Below are 20,213 nucleotides of genomic sequence, written 5' to 3' on the forward strand. Positions count from 1 at the left end.
GATTCCCAGGCAACAATGATGCCTCGATCAGGCGCAGACTCACCCTCTTCTTCAGCCGCTCCCGCTCCTTCAGGGTCAAGGTGTCGGCTTTTGCAATCACAGGCACAATGTTCACTTTATTGTGTATAGCTTTCATAAACTCCACATCTAAAGGTTTAAGTCTGAAAAAAGCACAAGGGTCAGGAGTCATTTTAAAGGCCCAAGGCCCAAGGTTTCCCAACTTCATAGCAATTCTCAGGATAGAAGCCGCTTGAGGGAACTCTTCCCAAATCTAAAGGAGCAGCACCAGGGCCACCTGAGCCAAGTGCCACACTTAACACAGAGGCTGGCGAGCAAGAGGCTCACCCGTGTCCAAAAGGAGAAATGAAGTAGAAGCAGCAATGGACGCGGTTGTCTATGATGTGCCGCCGGTTCAAGCCACTTTCGTCATGCAGATACCGCTCAAACTGCTCATCGATGTAGGAGATGATGGTCTTGAAGCTGAGAACAACACAGGCCTTTACAAACCACACTCCCCAGAAAAGGGCCCGCCCCACAGGCACGAATCTGGGCTTACAACTTGGACACTGTGCCTCAGGAAATGCTATCAATGATGGCCAACTTCCCTAGAAAACCTGAAAAATCTACTGAATTCAAGGAAGCAGCAACAAGTCTGAGCTGACTGCCTTCTCCTTCCCTTCCCTTCCCACCATTTCAGGTTAGGATAGCCTTTCAGAGTAAGGACAGGCTGAAAACGGTACTCTTATTGGGAGACTAGGGAAGGCTTCAGGGAGCCCCAGCACAGAGATAAGGGGAAGAGCCTCAGCAAAGAGAAAACGTCTCCGGGAGGCTCACGCCAGCCCACCCCTGTGTCCCCGGGAGGCTCTCAGTTTAAGACACTCTCAGAAAAAATGAATGCGTCTTCAAAAAAAACCTCTCCCTGTTTATTTAATGTTCCTTGAGCCTCAAGGAGTGAAAATCCTTTAACTTTCTAGTCATAAATCACTCATTAATGATAATGAATGAATAAAAGTAATTCAGATTTTTATTTTCAGTCACTGGGCATCAGGCTGTTCTGAAGATCCCGTGAATGAGGATGGTGGGGTCCCTGGCACAGGCCCACAGAGCCCTGTCCCACAGCAGGCAGCCACGTACCAGTCACGGCAGTTAATTGCGTCCCCGTAGCCTGGTGTGTCAACAACAGTAAGACGGAGCTTGACCCCTCTCTCCTCAATCTCCACCGTGGATGCCTCAATCTGCACCGTCCTTTCTATTTTCTCTAGAAAAGAATACATTACAGGAGGAGTATTAAATGGTAACTAGTGTTCCTATAAACACCATCTTGAGTGTAGGGGGACTGGGTACGAGGTGGCAGGATGGGTGCAGAAGGAAGAAATGATTCTTGAGTTAGTGAAGGAACAAGTAAGAACCAGGACTGATTTGCTGTCTGTAAAGGTAAAAAATCCAAAGTTCTACCAACAGTGTGAGGCATTTAATTTTTAAAGCACTGTCAAATGTAGAAAATGAGCCGGAAGGCTGCTGAGAGGCCTGCTTCAATCTGTAAATAACCAGAGGCCCAGAAGAGGGCGACCTGAGGCCAGGGCTTGTGCCCAACACTTCACAAAACACCTCACCTGATCTTCACAATTTTGGTGAGGTGGATACTCAGATTTTTCCCATTTTACAGATGAAGAAAGTGAGGCAGACAGTAATTAAGTGACTTGCCCAAGGACACACAGCTCGTCAGGGTCTGAGGCTGAAGTAGCCAGCCTTTCTGCTTCCAGGCTCTAACCACTGTACTACATGGTGGTAAACAGTGCACTGGGGTTTGAAATTAGCCCTCTGATTACACATCCAAAATTCCTTTCAGGGTCACAGGGCTGCTGTCTACAGAGTGAGAAAGACTAGCTTGAAAATATAAGTGAGCTCTCTCTGGGAGCAGCCCAATAACCACTAAAGCACTTGACCTGGGCCTTCAAGGTCTGTCCGATGCCAGCAATGTGGTTCCTAAGCTATGGTCTTGAGGTAAGAAGGACTCCAGCACGGAGCATTAGTTAATTGGTAAGCTCGAACATTATTGCTCACACCTGAGACAGGACGGGAACTTTTTTTTTTTTTTTACCTGCGGCCCCAGGAATCACCCTTTCCGGGTACAAGTCAGTCAAGAACAGGCTATTGATGAGAGTAGATTTTCCCAATCCTGATTCCCCTAGAAAACAAGCACAGAACACTCAGGATTTCATATAGGAGACACTCTTAACACATACACAAAACATCAGTCTCTGCTTGTTTCCAGAACAGACCATAAACCGACATCTTCTGCTACCATTTTCAGGAAAACTTTAATGATGTCCAGTATGAGGATGCCAACAGTATTCAAAGGTAAAACAAGTTTGGTGGAGCTGCCTAAGGAAACGGGAGCTTAGCAGTCTGTGTCAGAGGAGGGATGTGAGGCAGGTTTTTCTTGAACTCAGGTCTCTATCCACTGCACCAACACTGTTACAGGACAGATTACCTATGAGAAGAGACCGAGGAAAGAGCCTGGGAACTCACAGGGAGGAGCACACAAATATGTGCACACAGGAGGGCATGATGCAGAGGTACCATGAACAGGGAGATGGAGAAATGGTCATCACCTTGGGAGAAGAGCACAGAGGGGGTGGCCTTCTCAAGCTCAGAAGAGGCCAGTGGACTTCTTGGAGAAGTCAGAGCAAGGGGAAGATCAATATGGGAAAATGGCTGAATGCATAGATAGCAGTGCAGATGAAGAGGCATTTTTAAGATCATGGAGATCTGGGAATGACTGATCAAGCAAGAGCCTGGAGATGGTGGGGAGGGTGAAAGGCATCGATCAATGGGTTTGCACCTACAGGGTCAAGACTTTAAGGAAAGGAAGTGAAGTGGAAGGAGGGAGGATGGACCAGGACAGCAAGGAGGAGAAGAGGGATGAAGGAGGGTCAAAAGCCGGAATCAGGATGATTTTGGAGCTCAGCACCTTGGAAGTCGGACAGCTCTGAGACAGAGAAGTGTCAGATTTGATCATCTTCTGGGGGTGAAGCCGAGTAGAGACAGAAGAGGCCAATGTGGGAGAACTTCATAAGGTAAAGAGTGAAACCACTGGGGAAAAATGGCACTTTAGGGGTGTGGAGATGCAAGGCCAGGTACAAGAGTCATGGGGCAGAGAATTTTCTGGAGGTCAGCAAGAGACAGCTACAAGATGAGGACAGAAGTCAACAAGGGAGTGGGATCAATTTCAAGGAAGTTAAAGCTGAGTGATGAAGACTAAGCAAAATGGCTTAGTGGCCCTACAAGAAACATACTGTTTTGTTTCCTCCTGGCCCTGGGGGTTGGTGGGTGGGGAAGGGGGCAGGCCAAGAAAAGGAGTGGGAAGCAGGAGAGGGGCACCTGAAGGGGTGTGGCATACTCAGAAGAAAGTCAGGGTGGTGCCAAGAGGCAGAGAATCCTGACACAGTAACAGCCATACTTGGCTTAATGCCAAATTCAGGAGTGGGCTCTATTTGATCATGGGCAGGCACCAGGGAATCATTATGTCCTGAATGACGACGACCCCCACTGGGCTAGTGACCAGCCACACTCCTCCAGTCTTCTCCTTCCATTCTCTAGGGTTAGATTCCTCAGTGTCTCACGGGGGCACTGCCAGCATTCCAGCCCTGTTCCTGATGCCCAGAGCAGTGCTCTCTCCCACATACCAGACAGCCACCACCAACTCAGCTTGGACCCATCATCACACCCTTCAGAGTCTCTGAATGAGGACAAACTTGGACTTTTTAGCCCATCTTGATCTAATCCTAGGGAAAAATTAAGTTTAAGCAACTTCCTGTAAAAGAGCATTAAGCAAAGAAGAAAACAAGGTTGTAGAGGTGCAGGATGCCAGTCTGCAGTTTTCTCCCACTCCCCTTCGTACCCCTTTCTCTTTGGGTGCACATGGCACCGTGTCCTTCCCTGCAGCTAGCCAGGAGGGGTTCATACTCCTATCCTCCCTCCCAAGGACAGAACGCTGACTAAGCTCACTAACAGAGACATCTTCTGTCCCAAAGGTTCCTGCTAGGTCACAGGGTTACCCTAGAGCCTGCAATCCCTTACGGGTTGAAGGCCTTCTTCAATAAGTACAGAGAAAAGAAAGCTTCTCCCAGCTCAGGGCTGGAGTGCAAGCTTAACTCTTTACAGGTTTATGTCCGCAACAGGCCAATCTTATTGCAGGTGATTTACTAATATGTATTTTCACAATTTCACCCCTGAATTGGCTGAGAACACATGTAGATGCCAACGGTGACAGTCACACCTAGGATGTAGAGACAACTTGGTCTAGAGCCTCATACACTTGGCACTAATGGACTTAGGACCTAAGGACCACCAAAGTGCAGCTAATATCCCATATAGTAAAGAACAAGGCAAAAAAGTTCGTTGATTCCACCTGTTCCTTCCTTGCCAGACCTCCAGCTGACAAGCTGCCTGCTCTAAAGGATCCCTGGGCCTTAGATTAGCATCCTTTGCAAAGTTCACCTCAATTTCTCTGTGCCTACTTTCTCCCTTGGAGCCAATGTGCCTGTCTTTTTCCTGACCGTGGTCATGACGGTTGGATCTGGTTTTGTCTGTGGGTTGTGATTCTATGCCCACTTTCCTGGAGTCACGAACAAGATCTGCCATCTGTCTGGAGCTCAAAGGGTCACAAAGCTCTCTGTTTTGAGCACTGGGTTTGGTACAAGCCTGCAAGGTTCTGCAGGTGTTACTGACTATCTCAGGGGATTCAGGGAAATGTCTTGTTCAGGGTCACAGGGCAGTGGCACCTGAGGTGCCACAGGGCAGACCTTGCCAGATTCTAAGTCCTCCAGGCTTCCTATGGCCATTATTAACTTGCTCTACTAAAACTGAAAAAATTTGCGTGGCTTTGCCTCCTGCACCAGGGATACTAAATTTGGATTGAGATTATTATTCAAGACATGAAATAAAAAACCCTTCTATTTAAGAAGCACTAGGATTACTCATTATCAACATGCTCCCCAAATTCTCCCATTAATATTAGACTATTACTTAGAAGTCTGGGGGGTGGAGGGAGAAGCACAGAGAAAGAAAATTAGAATGAGATTCTAGGTCTGCAGTAATATCAGCTCAACAATGGATGAGACAGCAGGCCTATGATCACGCTTGATTTTAGCACATGAAACTCACTATAATTTACTCTGGCTGAAGTCCAACTGACTTAGCTGCTTAATTTACAAGAGAATGCCCAATACACTATGATTAATTTCCTCCTCCTTCTACCCATCTCTAAAAGACAGAGCAAAACCATGTTAATAGTTTTCTTCCCTTTCAAGATATGATGTGTCCATTTTTTTATACTATAATTCTAGAAGAGAGACACACAGGCTGATGATTCTGTATGGGACAGGTAAAAGTGTGGTTTCTCAGAGACTATCTGTAAAGTAAGTCCTTAGGCCTGAGACCTAAGTTTCCATTTTTCTAGAAATTATGTGACTTTGAAACTTTAGAAGTCTTTCTATATAGTTGCTCTGTTCTAGTCAGCCCTTCTCCCCCAGCTTACCATAAAAGAGTTAAGTTTCTATAGAACTGCAAGAATTGCTGAACAAGACTGTTGGTAAGGAGGAACAGGCAGTAACCTTGGGAAGTTGAGGCAGTAGCCTTGAAAAAAAGCTCAGACCCTAGTTCCCAGACTAAAACTCCTAGATAATACTAAAAATAATGAAGAATGGAAAGGAGCTGGCAGCAGCAGGTGGATTTGACCAATCAAGGAACAGACACTAGTAGTCTTGGGGCACTCAAGTCCTGACAAGAATGTGTCTAGGGTAAAACTGAAGGGGGGTTCGGTATTCTAAGATTGTTACTGCGCCTGCGTAATGAACTTCATGTATTATGTATGCTATCCAACAAGATTAGAGCCTCATTAGTAATAATTATGTTAATGTTTGTAACCCTTTGCTTATTTAACCAAGCTTTAGCTTCTGTATGGCGGCCTCCTCTCCTGGGCATTGTTCCAGTGACTGGACCGCCCGCTTCTTGCGAGATTCTAATAAAACTTCCTATCTTCAGTTTGAGGTCTCCGAATAGTCAGTTTGGGTTACAGTCTTTGAACCCCACACAACTCCAAACTCATTTCACTAAATTTCAGGACACAAAAGGCCACAAATTGATTTCTTACCGACCACCATCAGTGTGAACTCAAAACCTTTTTTCACAGATTTTCGGTGGACTTGATTGGGAAGATTTGCAAATCCAACATAACCAGGAGTTTCTGGATTTGTAAATTGAGCAGGCTGTTGCTGAAATAAAATCCACAGCATTATTAGTAACATTTAATTGTTTCTAATGAATGAATCAGGACAAGAAAACTGTAACAAACACAAAATTACCAAATGTAATTTAAAGTTTTTCCTTTCCTTTTAAAAACTGTTATCTTTTAAAAAATCCTTTATGTAAATAAACTTGTTTATCAAAGCCAGCACAAGGGACAAGCTAGGAAAAACCTTGGGGCAGTTGAGGGTGTACAGATAATGAGGGATACTTTCTAATATTATTTAGTGTATATATACTAATAAATAGTATAGGCAACATTCACATTTCATTATATAATGGCATTTAATATGCTAATTAAGCCACACATATATAGATATGTGTATGTACACAGAGGCATAATTTCCAATCTTGCTTTGGGGGCAGCTGTTTCGTGCACAGGGCAAGGTGTGCTGGACTGAGAGTCTGAGAACCTCCTCAATGTGCCACCAGCAGGGCCTCCCTGAAGGAGTCTCTGAGCAGCACTAGGCTTTATTTAACAAGAGGGGATTGGCTGAGATTACAGCCCAGGGTCTTTCCAGCTCTAAATTTAAGATCTTATCCAACCTCATACTAACTCTGAGGAACTTCTACTGGCACGACTCTCATTTCACAGATGAAACCTTGGGAGGTTATAGGCTATGTGCTGGGAGGAAGCAAGCCCAGCTCTGTTCATTACAAATGACAAATGACATCCAGGCTCTGCTACAGAAAAAATTCAAGTGATCAGGCAGGCAGCCCACTCCACTTTCAGAAAATCCCAGCTGTTCTCATTTTTTCCTTATGTTGAATTAAAATCTGCCCCTACAATTTCTACCGTTTCTGTTTCTCTATTCACCATGTCGGTCCCCTTCCCAATGTGTGTCACATGCAACTCTGAAATGGACCACCTGTGCCTTTATTTAAACTACTGACAAGAACCAATTCTAGATGGTGATTTCTTGAGCTGACCGCGGCAGCTATGGCTCAAAGATCTTCCATTCTTCCTCATTTCCCAGGAATGAAGAAGGTCTTCTGAATAAGCCTGGGTTACCATAGCCATAATCCCCCCATTTCTTTTCCTGAAGAAAGCTAGATGGGGATTTCAGGTAAGCCATCACTACTGGGCAGCTGGCAGCCCCTCAGGAGACCTGAAAGTGTGTGGTGTAGGAATGACAAAGGAGGAACAGAGACAGCGATGCAGTTAGATTTAGGCAGCCAGCTTCCTGAATGAAAGGAACTCTGCTCCTTGCAGAAGACTTTCTCCCAGGTGCTGCCCAGGCCTGTGACTTTTGGGGAGAGGTCTGCTCTCCATCTGTGCCATAAACACATAATGAACTAAAAACTAAACTGAATCTTCCCCTCCAAAACAAAACACCAGGCCAAACCCCAACGTTCCCATGATCAAAGTTTACAGGGAGAAGAGGCTTGAAAAGATAAAATATGGCCAACTTATAATGAGAAGTGTAAAAAGTACAGTCTGTTATCTGGTCTTTTTGGTTGGCTGAAGACCCAGAACTCATTTCTTGTGAATTCACATTACAAATACACCAGCCTATTTTAAATTAAATAAAACCATACCAAGGTGCACAAAAACGCCCTGAATAAATGACTGTAGAGCTTTTTAATGAATATCAATATGCTAATTAAAATCACCATTCTCTTTCCATGATCCACCAGCCTCTTGGTCAAAGCTTTGTAAAGCAAGTAATAAAACTGCAACTCAATTAACAAATGTCAAGTTCAGACGGGCTTTTCCCACAATGAGTTTGAATGCATGAGGTTTTCTCATCTACTCCCAAGCTCCTTCACCTGTTCTGCTGTTTTATTTCTGTGGTCTCTTCCTTACTCTCGATGTGCCAAGGTGCCACCACTCCCCTTCTAGTCACCCTGGCTTGAAACCTGTGTCCTCCTTGACGGCCCCCTCTCCCTCACCTCCCCAGCATGGTTTCCAGTTTCACAGCACCTCTTGTGCTGTGGCTTCCTTTCTCTCAGCTCACAGTCACCACCCTCAATACTGAACTCATCTAGATTACTGCGATAGCTTGCTTCAAGGCTCTCCCCATTCCAACCCATTCTATTGGATTCAACTGCAAAAGGTTATTTTTCCAAAGTAAAGTCTGTTTTCATGGAAAGCAAAATTAAACAAAAATTCATCAACATTTTCTCTGCAGATTTCTGATGGTTCAAGTCTTTAAAAACCTCACATGTGCTATCAATGCATTAACATGCTTGGCATCAGGAAAAAGCTCCCACAGCAATAACTGGGGTCTAATCACTTCAATGCAAATGACAATGAGAACGAGTAACATTAGGCTGTTAAATCAAGGCAGCAAAAGAATTTATTTGAAAAATTATTCTTGTTCTCTTCAAGTCAGAATCTCTCTCAGATCAGGCCTAATTTTATTTTGGCCATGAACACGTAGCTCTGGGCAAATCTGCAAAGCTAATCTAAACTAATTCATCAAATGTAATTAAAGAGGAACCAGTAAATTTGTCACAAAAATTTAAATAAATAATGAGAAATTACAATTGCTTTCTGATTTATCAGTATGGTGTGCAGAGGCTGCACCAGCCCTACCAGAATATATGGCAATAAAGCCCCCTGAAACCAAAGATAACAATCACCCCTTAAAGTGGCCCAAATCCCCTTCTACTGCCAACAGTAACATTTAAAACACTTGCACAGACATGCACAATGGGACAATTATGGATTCATCTGAACACTGTTTCCCCCCTTAAGCTATAATGTATGTGAAAATAATCTCTTACCTTTGACATCTTCAGGGAAGTTCAGTTACCTGTAATAAGAGTTTTAATTTATTACCATTTGGATTACAAGAAAGGGCTACTGGGGCATTATTTTTCACATGGATTCTGGCCTGAATTACAGCAGAAATAGCACAGGCTCTGGATTCAGAAGAAGCAACTGTGAATTTTAGAGGTGACACTCAGTAGCAATCTGCAATCCAGGGAAACTCATTTAACTTCCCTAAAGCTGTTTTCTCAGGCTCAGAAAAAGGACAATTTTCACTAACATCTCAGAAAGGTACAAAAATTGGTCTGGAACTACAAATGTGAAGAATCAAGGACTTCTTGGTCCTTCTTAATTTTTTTTATTATTTAGTTTTTTAACATTCCTTCAAAAATTTTTGAGTTCCAAAGGCAAGCAATATCAATTATACATGTGAAATCATGCAAAACATTTCTATGTTAGCTATTCTGTAAAAATAAATATGAAATAAATGAAAGTGGAAAAAAAATTTGTACTTCAGTCTGCGCTCAGATTCATTAGTTCTCTCTCTGGAAGTGGATAGCATTGTTCATCATGAATTCTTTGGAATTGTCTTGGATCATTGTCTCGTTTAGAGTAGCTTTTTATCATTGTATAACAACATTGCTATTACTGCCTATAACGTTCCCCCCCCATATGCTCACTTCACTTTGCATCAGTTTATACAGGTCTTCCCAGGTTTTTCTGAAACCATCCTGCTTGTCATTTTTTATAGCATAATAGTATTCTATCACAATCATATAACACAACTTGTTTAGTCATTCCCCAGGTGATGGGCATTCCCCTCAATTTCCAATTCTTTGCCACCACAAAAAGAGCTGCTATAAATATTTTTTGTACTTATGGGTCCCTTTTTTCTTTCTCTTTGGGATACAGACCTAATGGTGGTACTGCTGGGTCAAAGGGTATATACACAGTTTTAGAGCCCTTTGGGAATAGTTCTATATTCTTCTGAATGGTTGGATCAGTTCACAGCTCCAACTGTGCATTACTGTCTCCTTATTTCCCCCACATTCCCCTCCAGCATTTGTCATTTTCCTTTTCTGTAATGTTAGCCAATCTGTTACAGGTGTGAGGCGTAAGGTAACTCAGAGTTATTTGCACTTTTCTAATTATAAGTGATCTTGAGCATTTTTTCAAGTGACTATTGATAGCTTTGATTTCTTCTTCTGAAAGCTGCCTATTCATATCCTTTGACAATTTTCCATTGGGGAATGGCTTATTTTTATAAACTTGATTCACTTCTTTACATATTTGAGAAGAGAGGTCTCTATCAGAAAAACTTGCTGGACAAATTTTTGTCTATGGTATCTTTTGGCAAAATGTAGTTTCCCTAATCATCTCTTTTATTTAGATCTATTTTTGCTTTTGCCCTTGTTACCCCTGCCTTCTTTTTTTTTTTTTTAGCTCAGCTGAAGTGTAAGAGATTCTGCTCCAGCCTCTTATTTTCACTCTGTGTCTGTTTCAAGGGTATTTCTTGTGAACAACATATTGCTGGATTCTGGTTTCTAACCCATTCTGTTATCTGCTTCTATTGTATGGGTGAGTTCATCCCCATTTACAGCTATGATTACTGTGTATTTCCTTTCATCCTATTTTTTTTCTGTCTAGCCTCTTTCTTTATCCTATCCTTTCTCCAAAGTCTGCCTGGCTTCTGACCACTGCCTCCCTAAATCCACTCTCCCTTTTATCATCCCACCTCTTTGGCCTTATCCCCTAACCCTTCTTCCCTGTTGGATAAGATAGACTTCTCTACCCAATTGAGAGGGGGGTGTGTGTGTGTGTGTTCTTCATCAAAACAAAACATTGCTTAATCAATTTCTATTATCTGTCTAACCTAGTGTCCTTGCTGGGAACACCCCAGTCACTCAGTCACCAAGCACTTATTAAGCACCCACCACTGCCAGACACAGTGCTAGGTGCTGGGGCACAAAGTACAAATCATGGAAAAAATCTTTACTAACTAACAAAGACCTTACACTGAATGGGGGAGGCAACAAGTACCTAACTAATACATTTTGCACAAAAGGTAAGTGAATAAACACAAACAGAAACCATTTGGGAGGAAGGGGCCTGGCCCTCAGGGGAAATCAGGAAATCTGATGTAGAAGATAATGCCTGAACTGTGCTTTAAAGGAGTTTGGGGTCCTGTGAGGGAGGAGGGCCAGGAAGGAATATGTGCCAGACCTGTGGCTGCCCACAGAGAGAGAAAGCTACGTTAGATGGCAGAAATGTCCAATGAAGCTGGAAAGGTAGGCTGGGGTCAGGTTAAAAGCTAAACAGAGGAGTTTATAGTTGATCCTAGAGGCAACACAAAGCTTCTGGAGCTAAGTAGGGGAATGTCATGGTCAGATGTATGCATACAAAAAAATCACCCTGATGGCAGGGTAGAAGATGAACTGGGCTGGTGAGAGCCGTGAGTCAGGCAGGCCAATGAAGAGGCTAGTGCAGTCATTCAGGTGAGAGGTAAGGGGTGGGGGCGCTAAAGTAGCCATGTGGGTGGAGAGAGACAGAAAGATTTGGCATGTGACTGTCTATGTGGGGTGAGGAAGACTGAAGAGACCAGGATAAGGCTGAGCCTGGGAGACAAAGTTTAGTGGTGTCTTGGCAAGAAATTTGGCAGTTTGGAAGTGAGAGGAAAAGAAGAGTGAGTTCAGCTTCAGAAATGTTGAGTTTGAGATGCCTACAAGAGTATCTAGTCTGAAATGCCTAGGGAGGAACCCAGGACTACAGATTTTAAGATAAGTAGCTAAAGCCATGGGAGTCAATGAAATTATTCTAGGAAGCGTCTGTTGTGGCCATATGGTATCCAGATTCCAGGAGGGAACAACAGGCAACATCGTACGGAGAATCTAGTCACAATCTTATCCACTCTTAGGTCTGTGGGTCTTGCTCTAGGCACAAAAGGCGACAGAGAAACAGAAAGCACTGAAGTGACTAATGAAAAACCAGGGTATTAGAAAATGACGCCTGGAATTCTCAGTCCATGTGGGAGTCAGAAGCCAACAGTCCGGCTGCCATAGAGTGAGCTGTGCCACCCAAAGATGGCCCGTTTCTTAATCATTTGAGGTAACAAGTGCTAGACGTTTGATAAACAGTGGCACTCACCCTTCATTCCCTCCTCTTCAGGGACGTTGTGCCAGCAGGAGGTAAAATCTTTTCTCCTTTCCAGCCTCTTGGGCATCGGTGCCTCAGACAATCAAATAAATCTACCTATTTATTCCTATTCCAAACGAACACATCCCTCCCTGGCCACCATTCCCCTATATGTAGTGTCTCCCCTTATCAAAATGTAAACTCCATGAGGGCAGGACATTCTTCAGTTCTGTGTGTCTGTGTCCAGTACCTGTCGACCTCAGTAGGCAGCTGGGTGGCACAGAGGATCCAGAGAAATGCATTCCTGGAGACAGGAAGACCTAAGATCAAATCTTACCTCAGACTTTTTTTACTATTTGGGTGACCCTGGGCAAGTCATCTTCTCCTGGGTGACTTTTCCTTAGGTATAAAATGAAGATAAGATCAGCATCTACCTAATGGGGTGGGTGTGAGTTTTAAGAGCTATACAACACCATGAACTCTGGTGAGGAGGAGAAAGAATAAGGAAAATGAGAAGCCCTTTAATTAAAGCAGCTCAGTCCTGAACCAGGGAAACCGCAGATACCAGGAATAACAGCAGTTATGATCAGTGATGTTTAACTGCCCCCAAATGCTCACTAAAACAAGTCCAGATGGCCGGGTCACAGCCAATGTTCACACATTTGCCAAGCGGAGGAAAAGGGAGGCCAAAGGCCACGCTCATTCACTCAGTCAGAACATAAATTTATTTCAGGCAGGAGGATACACAATGATGGGCCCTGCTGCCTCCTACGGCAGACAGAAGAGAGAGAAGTTAGGGAAAGTTTCAGGAAAGCTCACTAAGGGGCCAGGGGAGCAAAGTCCTCCCAAGTGCGCCACAGGGCAAACAGGCAAAGGGGACGACAGAGAAGAGAGATGGTAAAGAGCAATAAAGCTGAACAAAACCAAACCCATTTTCCTGGTCAAGAAGGGTAGAGTCACTTCACTGGGACCCTCATGTCAAGATCTGAGATGTGTTCACAGAGGAAAAAAAGAGAATACCAAAGAGAGGGAAAAGCAGAGGAACCGCACCGAGCACAGAGAGCTGTGCCCAAGCAAGCCGAATCAGGAGAGCGCAAAGAGGTCAGTCTACAAGGCATCTGAAGGCCAGGAAGAATGAAGAAGCAGTTCTCACATCATTATTCTGGGTCAAATACTGTGCTTAGTGCTGGGTTACGGGTAAAAACACAAAACTGAAGGAAGCTCCTGCTCTCATGGAGTTTACATTTTGATAAGGGGAGACACTACATATAGGGAGGGGAATGGTGGCCAGGGAGGGATGTATTCCTTTGGAAAGCTATAAAGACAGTGAATAGGGCTATAGGAGGGTAGACTGACTCACCCTTTCCAGGAGCAATGACAAAAATGGATTTGATTTTGGCGGGGGTATTGTGGAAGGTACCAAAAAAAAATCCTGGACCTTATTAATAATAAAAAGGGGTAACTTCCATGCCTACTCATCCACCTAGACAAAATCCTTGAGAGCCCCCTTGATGTAAGACTAGGGAACAGCAGGTTTTGGTATGTGATACACCACAATGGATCACACCTGTATCACTCTCCCACCCATAAATCCGAAGCATCAAGAGTCCTTGAAAGAGGATTACAAGGGTGCTTGTCTACAACACAGAGGAGGTTTGGGAGCTGAGTCCAACGGAAGGGGATTTCTGTGCATGTGATATGGTCTTCCAAAGAACTAAAAAATGCATTTGGACAACAGAGAGGTGCCCAGGAGGTATGAACAGCCTGCAAAATCTAACTGAAAGGCTTTGAAGGACAGTAATGAAAGCTCTCACCAAGGAACTACACCATGGGAAGAGGAAATGGACTGGTCATGAAGCCACGACAGGCAGACAACCAGACATCTCTGACTGGTGGCTTAGCAATGAGGAGAAAGTGAGCAACGTCTCTAGCCCTTTACAACAAATTCATGGGAAGAGCTGGACTCTAGATGGTCAGGTGTGGAAGGGAATATATATATATATATATATATATATATATTTTTTTTTTTTTTTTTGGAGGGCACTTGGAGTTAAGTAACTGGCCCAAGGTTACAAGGCTAGTTCTTTTGTGTGGATGTTAAGTATCTGAGGCCAGAACCGAACTCGGGTCCTCCTGACTCTGGGGCCAGCACTTTACTCACTGTTCCACCTAGCCACCCAGGAATACATATTCATACAGCATCTACTGTCTTTATGCCACGGACTACGCTGAGCACTTTTTATAAATATTATCTTACTGATCTTCAAGGTTAGGTAGGTGCTGTTATTAATTCCATTTTACAGTTGAGAAAATCAGCAGAGGTTAAATGACTTGCCCAGGGCCACACAGCTAGTGTCTGAGGTCAGATCTTCCTCCAGGCTTCCTCCCAGCCCCCATGCTCCATCCACTGTGCCAGATGCAGTTGAGTAAACGTTAGATTGGCGGTATGAAGTATGAACTGATTTGACTTGTTTTAAAGTGCCAGTTACTCTGGAAGCTTCTAGGCACTGTGGAATCTAAATTGGTGTGATTACCAATGACAGTTGTTTCAAGCAGCAGTATTACAAACAGACCACAGAGAGAAGAGGCAGAACCGTCATATTCCTCACGCGGTCTACAAGCATTCATGAAGTGCTCAGAGCTGGGGATACAGAGGCCGACAGAGACAGTGCCTGCTCTCAGGGAGATTACACTCTAACAGGGAAAGATAATAACACATGCTAGGGGGAAGAGAAGGATGGAGAATAAAGGATGGCTAGTCTGGGGCCTTCCTTGGAAAGGAAGGTCTGGGAAGAACACCCAAAGGGGAGAAGAGGACCACGAGATGGAGAGAGAAAAAAGCAGCTGCGGCCAGGAGCTGAGCTGGCAGGATGGAAGCCTGGGCCCTTCCCAGTCAGAACAGCACACAATGGGCATTTCAGGATGAAATAACCTGTTTTTGGTCCATCAAGAGAACTCCCTTAGTAATAATAAATAAGCTCCTTGTCCCATGGAAGAGAGGGCAGAAGCAGGAGCAATGAGTAGTGGAAGTTGAAGAAGCAAAGTAGGTTTGACAGCAGGAAAATTTTCCAAAGGGTTAGAGGAGGGGTTTTCAGTACGAGGCTGGGGGTCCTTTTTTGGGATACTGTGATAACTGCATGTATTTCAACAGGTTTTCTTTGTGTTTTAAAAACACTATTCCAGGGAGGTGGGGCCAAGATGGCAGAGAGACAGGAAGCAGTGCTGTGAGCTCCTACAATCAAACCTCGAAAATGCCCTGGAAAGAATTCTGATGGGAAATCCCAAAGAGGCTGCACCAAGTACCTTGTCCAGCCCAGCAGAGGAACAGAGAAGAAAGTGTAGGGCCAGAAACAGGCTCTATGAATCACTCCCTCATCCAGGAAGAGGCTCTGCACAAGGGCAGGAAAAGATCTCAGACATCACAGTAAGGACAGTGGCCCACCATGGGGTCCTAAGCTGAAAACTGAGGATAGAGTAAGGGGGCCTGCACATTCTCAGGCAGGAAAGCCCTGGGCTGTAGATGAGGAAAGGAGGAAGTTCAGACGCCAGCAAGAACAGCAGCTGTGGGAGGCAGGCATGGCTCAGACTCCAGGAACAAAGCAGAGCCTCACTTCCAAAGCTTAACCCAGGCAGCAGAGGAATCACTAGGGCAGGAATCCCAGCCCAAAGGGAAGGAAGGCTACAGCTGTGCTGCTCTAAACCAGCAGAATTTCCCAACTGTCTGACAGGGTAAAAGTTCAGCAGCAGCAGCAGCATCCTCTCATGCTCAGACCCAAACCCAGGTCAGGAACTCAGAGAGCTCAGACCGCGAAGCAGCAATCAGACTCTGCCCTGGATGAGAGCACCAAACATCAGCCTGTCCCTGAGATCCCACAAAAGCACAACACTCAATATACCAAGAAAGCAGAAACAGGAGGCAGCCCAGATAATCCCTCCAGAAAAGCTGCAAAGTCTTACCATCAAGTCCAGAGACAGAAGGTGGGCTAAAAGAACCTCACTATGGGGAGCTCTGAGCCCCCAAAACATCTACAAGCAAAGCCTCAGACAAAAACATGGCTCAGGCACAAACTCAATAGAAAAAGTGGGAAAAAATGAAGCAACAGCTTAAATGAGTTAAAAAAAAATTTTTTTTTTGCTTTTTGGAGGGTAATTGGGGTTAAATGACTTACCCAAGGTCACATGGCTTAGTAAGTGTCAGGTGTCTGAGGTCACATTTGAACTCAGGTCCTCCTGACTCCAGGGCTGGTGCTCTATTCACTGCACCACTTAGCTGCCACCCCAAAAATGGTTTTTACATGGGTGGCTAGGTGGCGCAGTGAATGGAGCACCAGCCCTGGAGTCAGGAGGACCTGAGTTCAAATGTGACCTCAGACACTTCACACAATTACTAGCCATGTGGGCTTGGGTAAATCATTTAACCCCAATTGCCCTGACCTCCCCCCTCCAAAAGGCAAAAAAAAAAAAAAAAAAAAAAAAAAAAAAAAGGTTTTTTAATAAATGGAATTAGGCTACTTGAGGAAAAAAAAAACTGGAAATGAGAGCTAAAGAAGAACTGGAAAGGAGGTCAACAGGTGACACAAGAGAGACAAAACCAGGCCCAAGCAAGAGACTCCCCGAAAATCTGAGTCAGCTAAAGAGGAGCGACTGACTCCACGAGGCAACGTCCATCCGTTAAAGCAAAGTCCAAAGACTAAGAAACAGAAGAAAACGCCAGGTATTTCATGGCAAAAACAACTGATGAGGAAAATATATTTAATAATTATGGATTCTCTGGAGCCCAAAACCAAAAAGAAGCCTCAATATCTTGTTTCAAGAAATCTGAAAAGAAAACTGCCCACATCTCTCAGAACCAGAGAACAAAGTGGAACTAGGAAGAAGCCACTGTCAGCTCTGGAAAGAAACCGCCACATGAAAACTCACAGCTACCACTACAAAGGAACAGTGAGGCTGGAATAGGACATTCCAGAAGGCGAAGGATATGGGCTTACAGCCAAAACTAACATACCCAACAAAACTAGGGAAAAAAACGGACCTTTAACAAAATAGGGAATTTCCAAGCATTCCAGAAGTCCAGAGCTGTGGAAAAGCTTTGAAGTTCAAATACAGAAGAGTAAAGAGAAACATAAAAAGCAAACATGAATGAACAATGATAAAGGACTAGAGGATAAACTGATTACATTCAAATATGGGGAGATGGTGCCACCCCTCCATTTCTCTATCATCATCTAGGCTCATAGAGGAAGCTCAATCAGAAAAGGTCTGGGACTGGTTCTGTAATACCTTGATCTTAAGAGACAAATGGAGAGGGGAGGGAGGAGAGGAAGGAATACACTGAGGGGGAGGGAGAGGAAAGTTAGGGAAAATTATCTCACATAATCAGGAAGCACAAACAGACGTCTGTACAAACAAGGAGGAAGGGGTTGTGTGGCTAACCCTTGAACCTCACTCTCATCTGAACTGGTCAAAAGAAGGAAGCATACATACAGGGTAGGTACAGAAATGCATTTTACTCAACAGTGAAACAGAAGGGAAAGGGAAGAAGTGAGCTGGGAGAATTAAGAGTACAGATTATGGGAGAGATTCTCAGCAAAACAAATTCTAAGGCTTTCTAAGGATCTATATTTATAGTTCTTTTTGAGGTGGTAAGGAATGGGAACTGATGGGGTGCCCATAAAATAGGAAATGGCTGAACAAGTTATGGTATAAAAATACTACTGAGCTCCCTTCAGGATGCCAGAGGACCAATGATGAAGCATGCTATTCACTTCCTGACAGGTGAAGGATTCAGAATGGAGAATGAAAAAAAGATTTTTTCTTTTTTTCCCTTTTTAGTTTCCAACATTCATTTCTACAAGATTTTGAGTTACGAATTTTCTCCCTGTCTTTTCCCTACCCCCCACCCCAGGATAGCGAGTTTACTGAATACCCCTTCCCCCCATCTGCTCTCTTTTATCCTCCCCCATGCCCACTCTAACTTTCTAGGAGTGCAAGATGGATTTCTCTACCCCAGTGCCTGTATAGCTTATTTCCCAGTTGCATGTAAAAAACAATTTTTAAAAACATTTGTTTTTAAAACTTTGATTTCCAGATTCTTTCCCCTTTTCCCTCCTCACCCACCCGCTCACTGGGAAGACAAGCAAGTCAATAAAGGTTGTAGATGTGTAGTTATGCAAAACGTTTCCATAGTAGTTATACTGTGAAAGACGAACTGTCCTATCCTACTCCCCACTTATTCTATTTTGACCCTGTCCCTTTTCAAAAGTGTGTGCTTCTAACTACCCTCTTCCCCAATCTGCCCTCCCTTCTATCATTTCCGCTCTTATCCCCTTCCGCCCTACTTTCCTGTAGGGTAAGATACCCAATTGAGTGTGTATGTTATTCCCTCCTTAAGCCAAATTTAATGAGAGTAAGGTTGTCCCATTCCTTTTCACCTTTCTGCTCTTCCCCTACATTATAAGTTATCTCTTGCCTCTTTTATGAGATAATTTACCCTATTCTATCTCTCCCTTTCTCCTCCCATTATATTCCTCTCACCTCTTAATTTTATTTTTTAGATATCCCTTCCCATTCAACTCATCTTGTGCCCTCTATGTGTACATGTACACACACTCACATATGTATTTATACACACATATGTATGTATACATATATATTCCCTTCAACTACCCTCATACTGAGATAAGTTTCATAAGTAACAATTATCATTTTTCCATGTAGGAATATAAATAGTGCAACTTTGATTAAGTTCCTTATGATTTCTTTTTCCTATTTACCTTCTCATGCTTCTCTTACTTCTTGCATTAGAAAGTCAAATTTTCTGTTCAGCTCTTGGTTTTTTCATCAAGAATACTTGAAGATCCTCTATTTCATTGAATAACCATATTTTCCCCTGAAGTATTATACTCAGTTTTGCTGGGTAGGTGATTCTTGGTTTTAATCCCAGCTCCTTCAGATTATATTTTAAGCCCTCCAATTCCTTAATGTAGAAGCTGCTAGATCTTGTGTTATCCTGATTGTGTTTCCACAATACTAGAATTGTTTCTTCCTGACAGATTGCAACATTTTCTGCTTGACCTGGGAACTCTGGAATTTGGCTATGATATTCCTAGTTTTCTTTTTGGGATCTTTTTCAAGAGGTGATTGGCGAATTCTTTCAACTTCTATTTTGCCCTCTGGTTCTAGAATATCAGAGCAATTTTCCTTGAGAATTTCTTGGATAATGATTTCTAGGCTCTTTTTCTGATCATGGCTTTTAGGTAGTCCAATAATTTTTAAATGATCTCTCCTGGATCTAGTTTCCAGGTCAGTGGTTTTTCCAATGAGATATTTCACATTGCCTTCTATTTTTTCATTTGTTTGGATCTGTTTTATAGTGTGTTGATTTCTCATAAAGCCATTAGCTCCAATCTAATTTTGAAGGCATTATTCTCTTCAGTGAGTTTTTGAAATTCCTTTTCCATCTGGCAAATTTGACTTTTTAAGGCATTCTTCTCCTCTTTGGCTTTTTGGGTCTCTTTTGCCATTTGAGTTAGTCTATTTTTTAAGGTGTTTTTTCTTCAGTATTTTTTTGGGTCTCCTTTAACAGGCCATTAACTCATTTTTCATGAATTTTTTTTGCACCATTCTCATTTCTCTCCCCAATTTTTCCTCTACTTCTCTTATTTGATTTTCAAAATTCTTTTTGAGCTCCTCCATGGCCACCAGTTCATATTTTTCTTGGAAGCTTTTTTTTTTTGGAGGGCATTTGGGGTTAAGTGACTTGCCCAAGGACACAGGGCTAGTTTGGTTTTTTTTTTGGGGTGTGTGTTAAGTGTCTGAGGCTGGATCTGAACCCAGGTCCTCCTGACTGCAGGCCCGGTGCTCTATTGACTGTGCCACCTAGCCGCCCCTCTTGGAAGCTTTTGGTGCAGGAATTTTGACTTTGTTGTCTTCTTCTGGTTCCATGTTTTGATCCTTTTGGTCCCCAAAGAAGTATCCTATGGTCTCATTGTGCTTCCTCATCTTGCCAGCCAATTACTTGACTTTTGAGCTCTTTGCCATGGTAGAACTCAGCACA

At 43.5% G+C, this 20,213-nt stretch overlaps 1 protein-coding gene across 1 annotated transcript in view; it reads right to left on the reverse strand.

Annotated features, from left to right (window-relative positions):
* The window catches only part of SEPTIN2 (septin 2), a 34,688-nt gene that overhangs the window by 11,931 nt on the left and 2,544 nt on the right, over positions 1-20,213 (reverse strand). Inside the window, exons 2-7 of the mRNA XM_069083378.1 lie at positions 9,040-9,068; positions 6,158-6,278; positions 2,102-2,188; positions 1,135-1,258; positions 346-480; positions 44-161 (exon numbers count right to left, since the gene is read on the reverse strand). Of these exons, the coding sequence (XP_068939479.1) occupies positions 44-161; positions 346-480; positions 1,135-1,258; positions 2,102-2,188; positions 6,158-6,278; positions 9,040-9,048 (594 nt within the window). The 5' untranslated portion in view covers positions 9,049-9,068. The remainder of the gene's footprint in view (positions 1-43; positions 162-345; positions 481-1,134; positions 1,259-2,101; positions 2,189-6,157; positions 6,279-9,039; positions 9,069-20,213) is intronic.

Source organism: Petaurus breviceps, unplaced genomic scaffold (genome assembly GCF_028583685.1).
Source record: "Petaurus breviceps papuanus isolate PSGF00001 unplaced genomic scaffold, PetGlider_PUasm1.0 173, whole genome shotgun sequence".
In the NCBI taxonomy this organism is placed as follows: domain Eukaryota; kingdom Metazoa; phylum Chordata; class Mammalia; order Diprotodontia; family Petauridae; genus Petaurus; species Petaurus breviceps.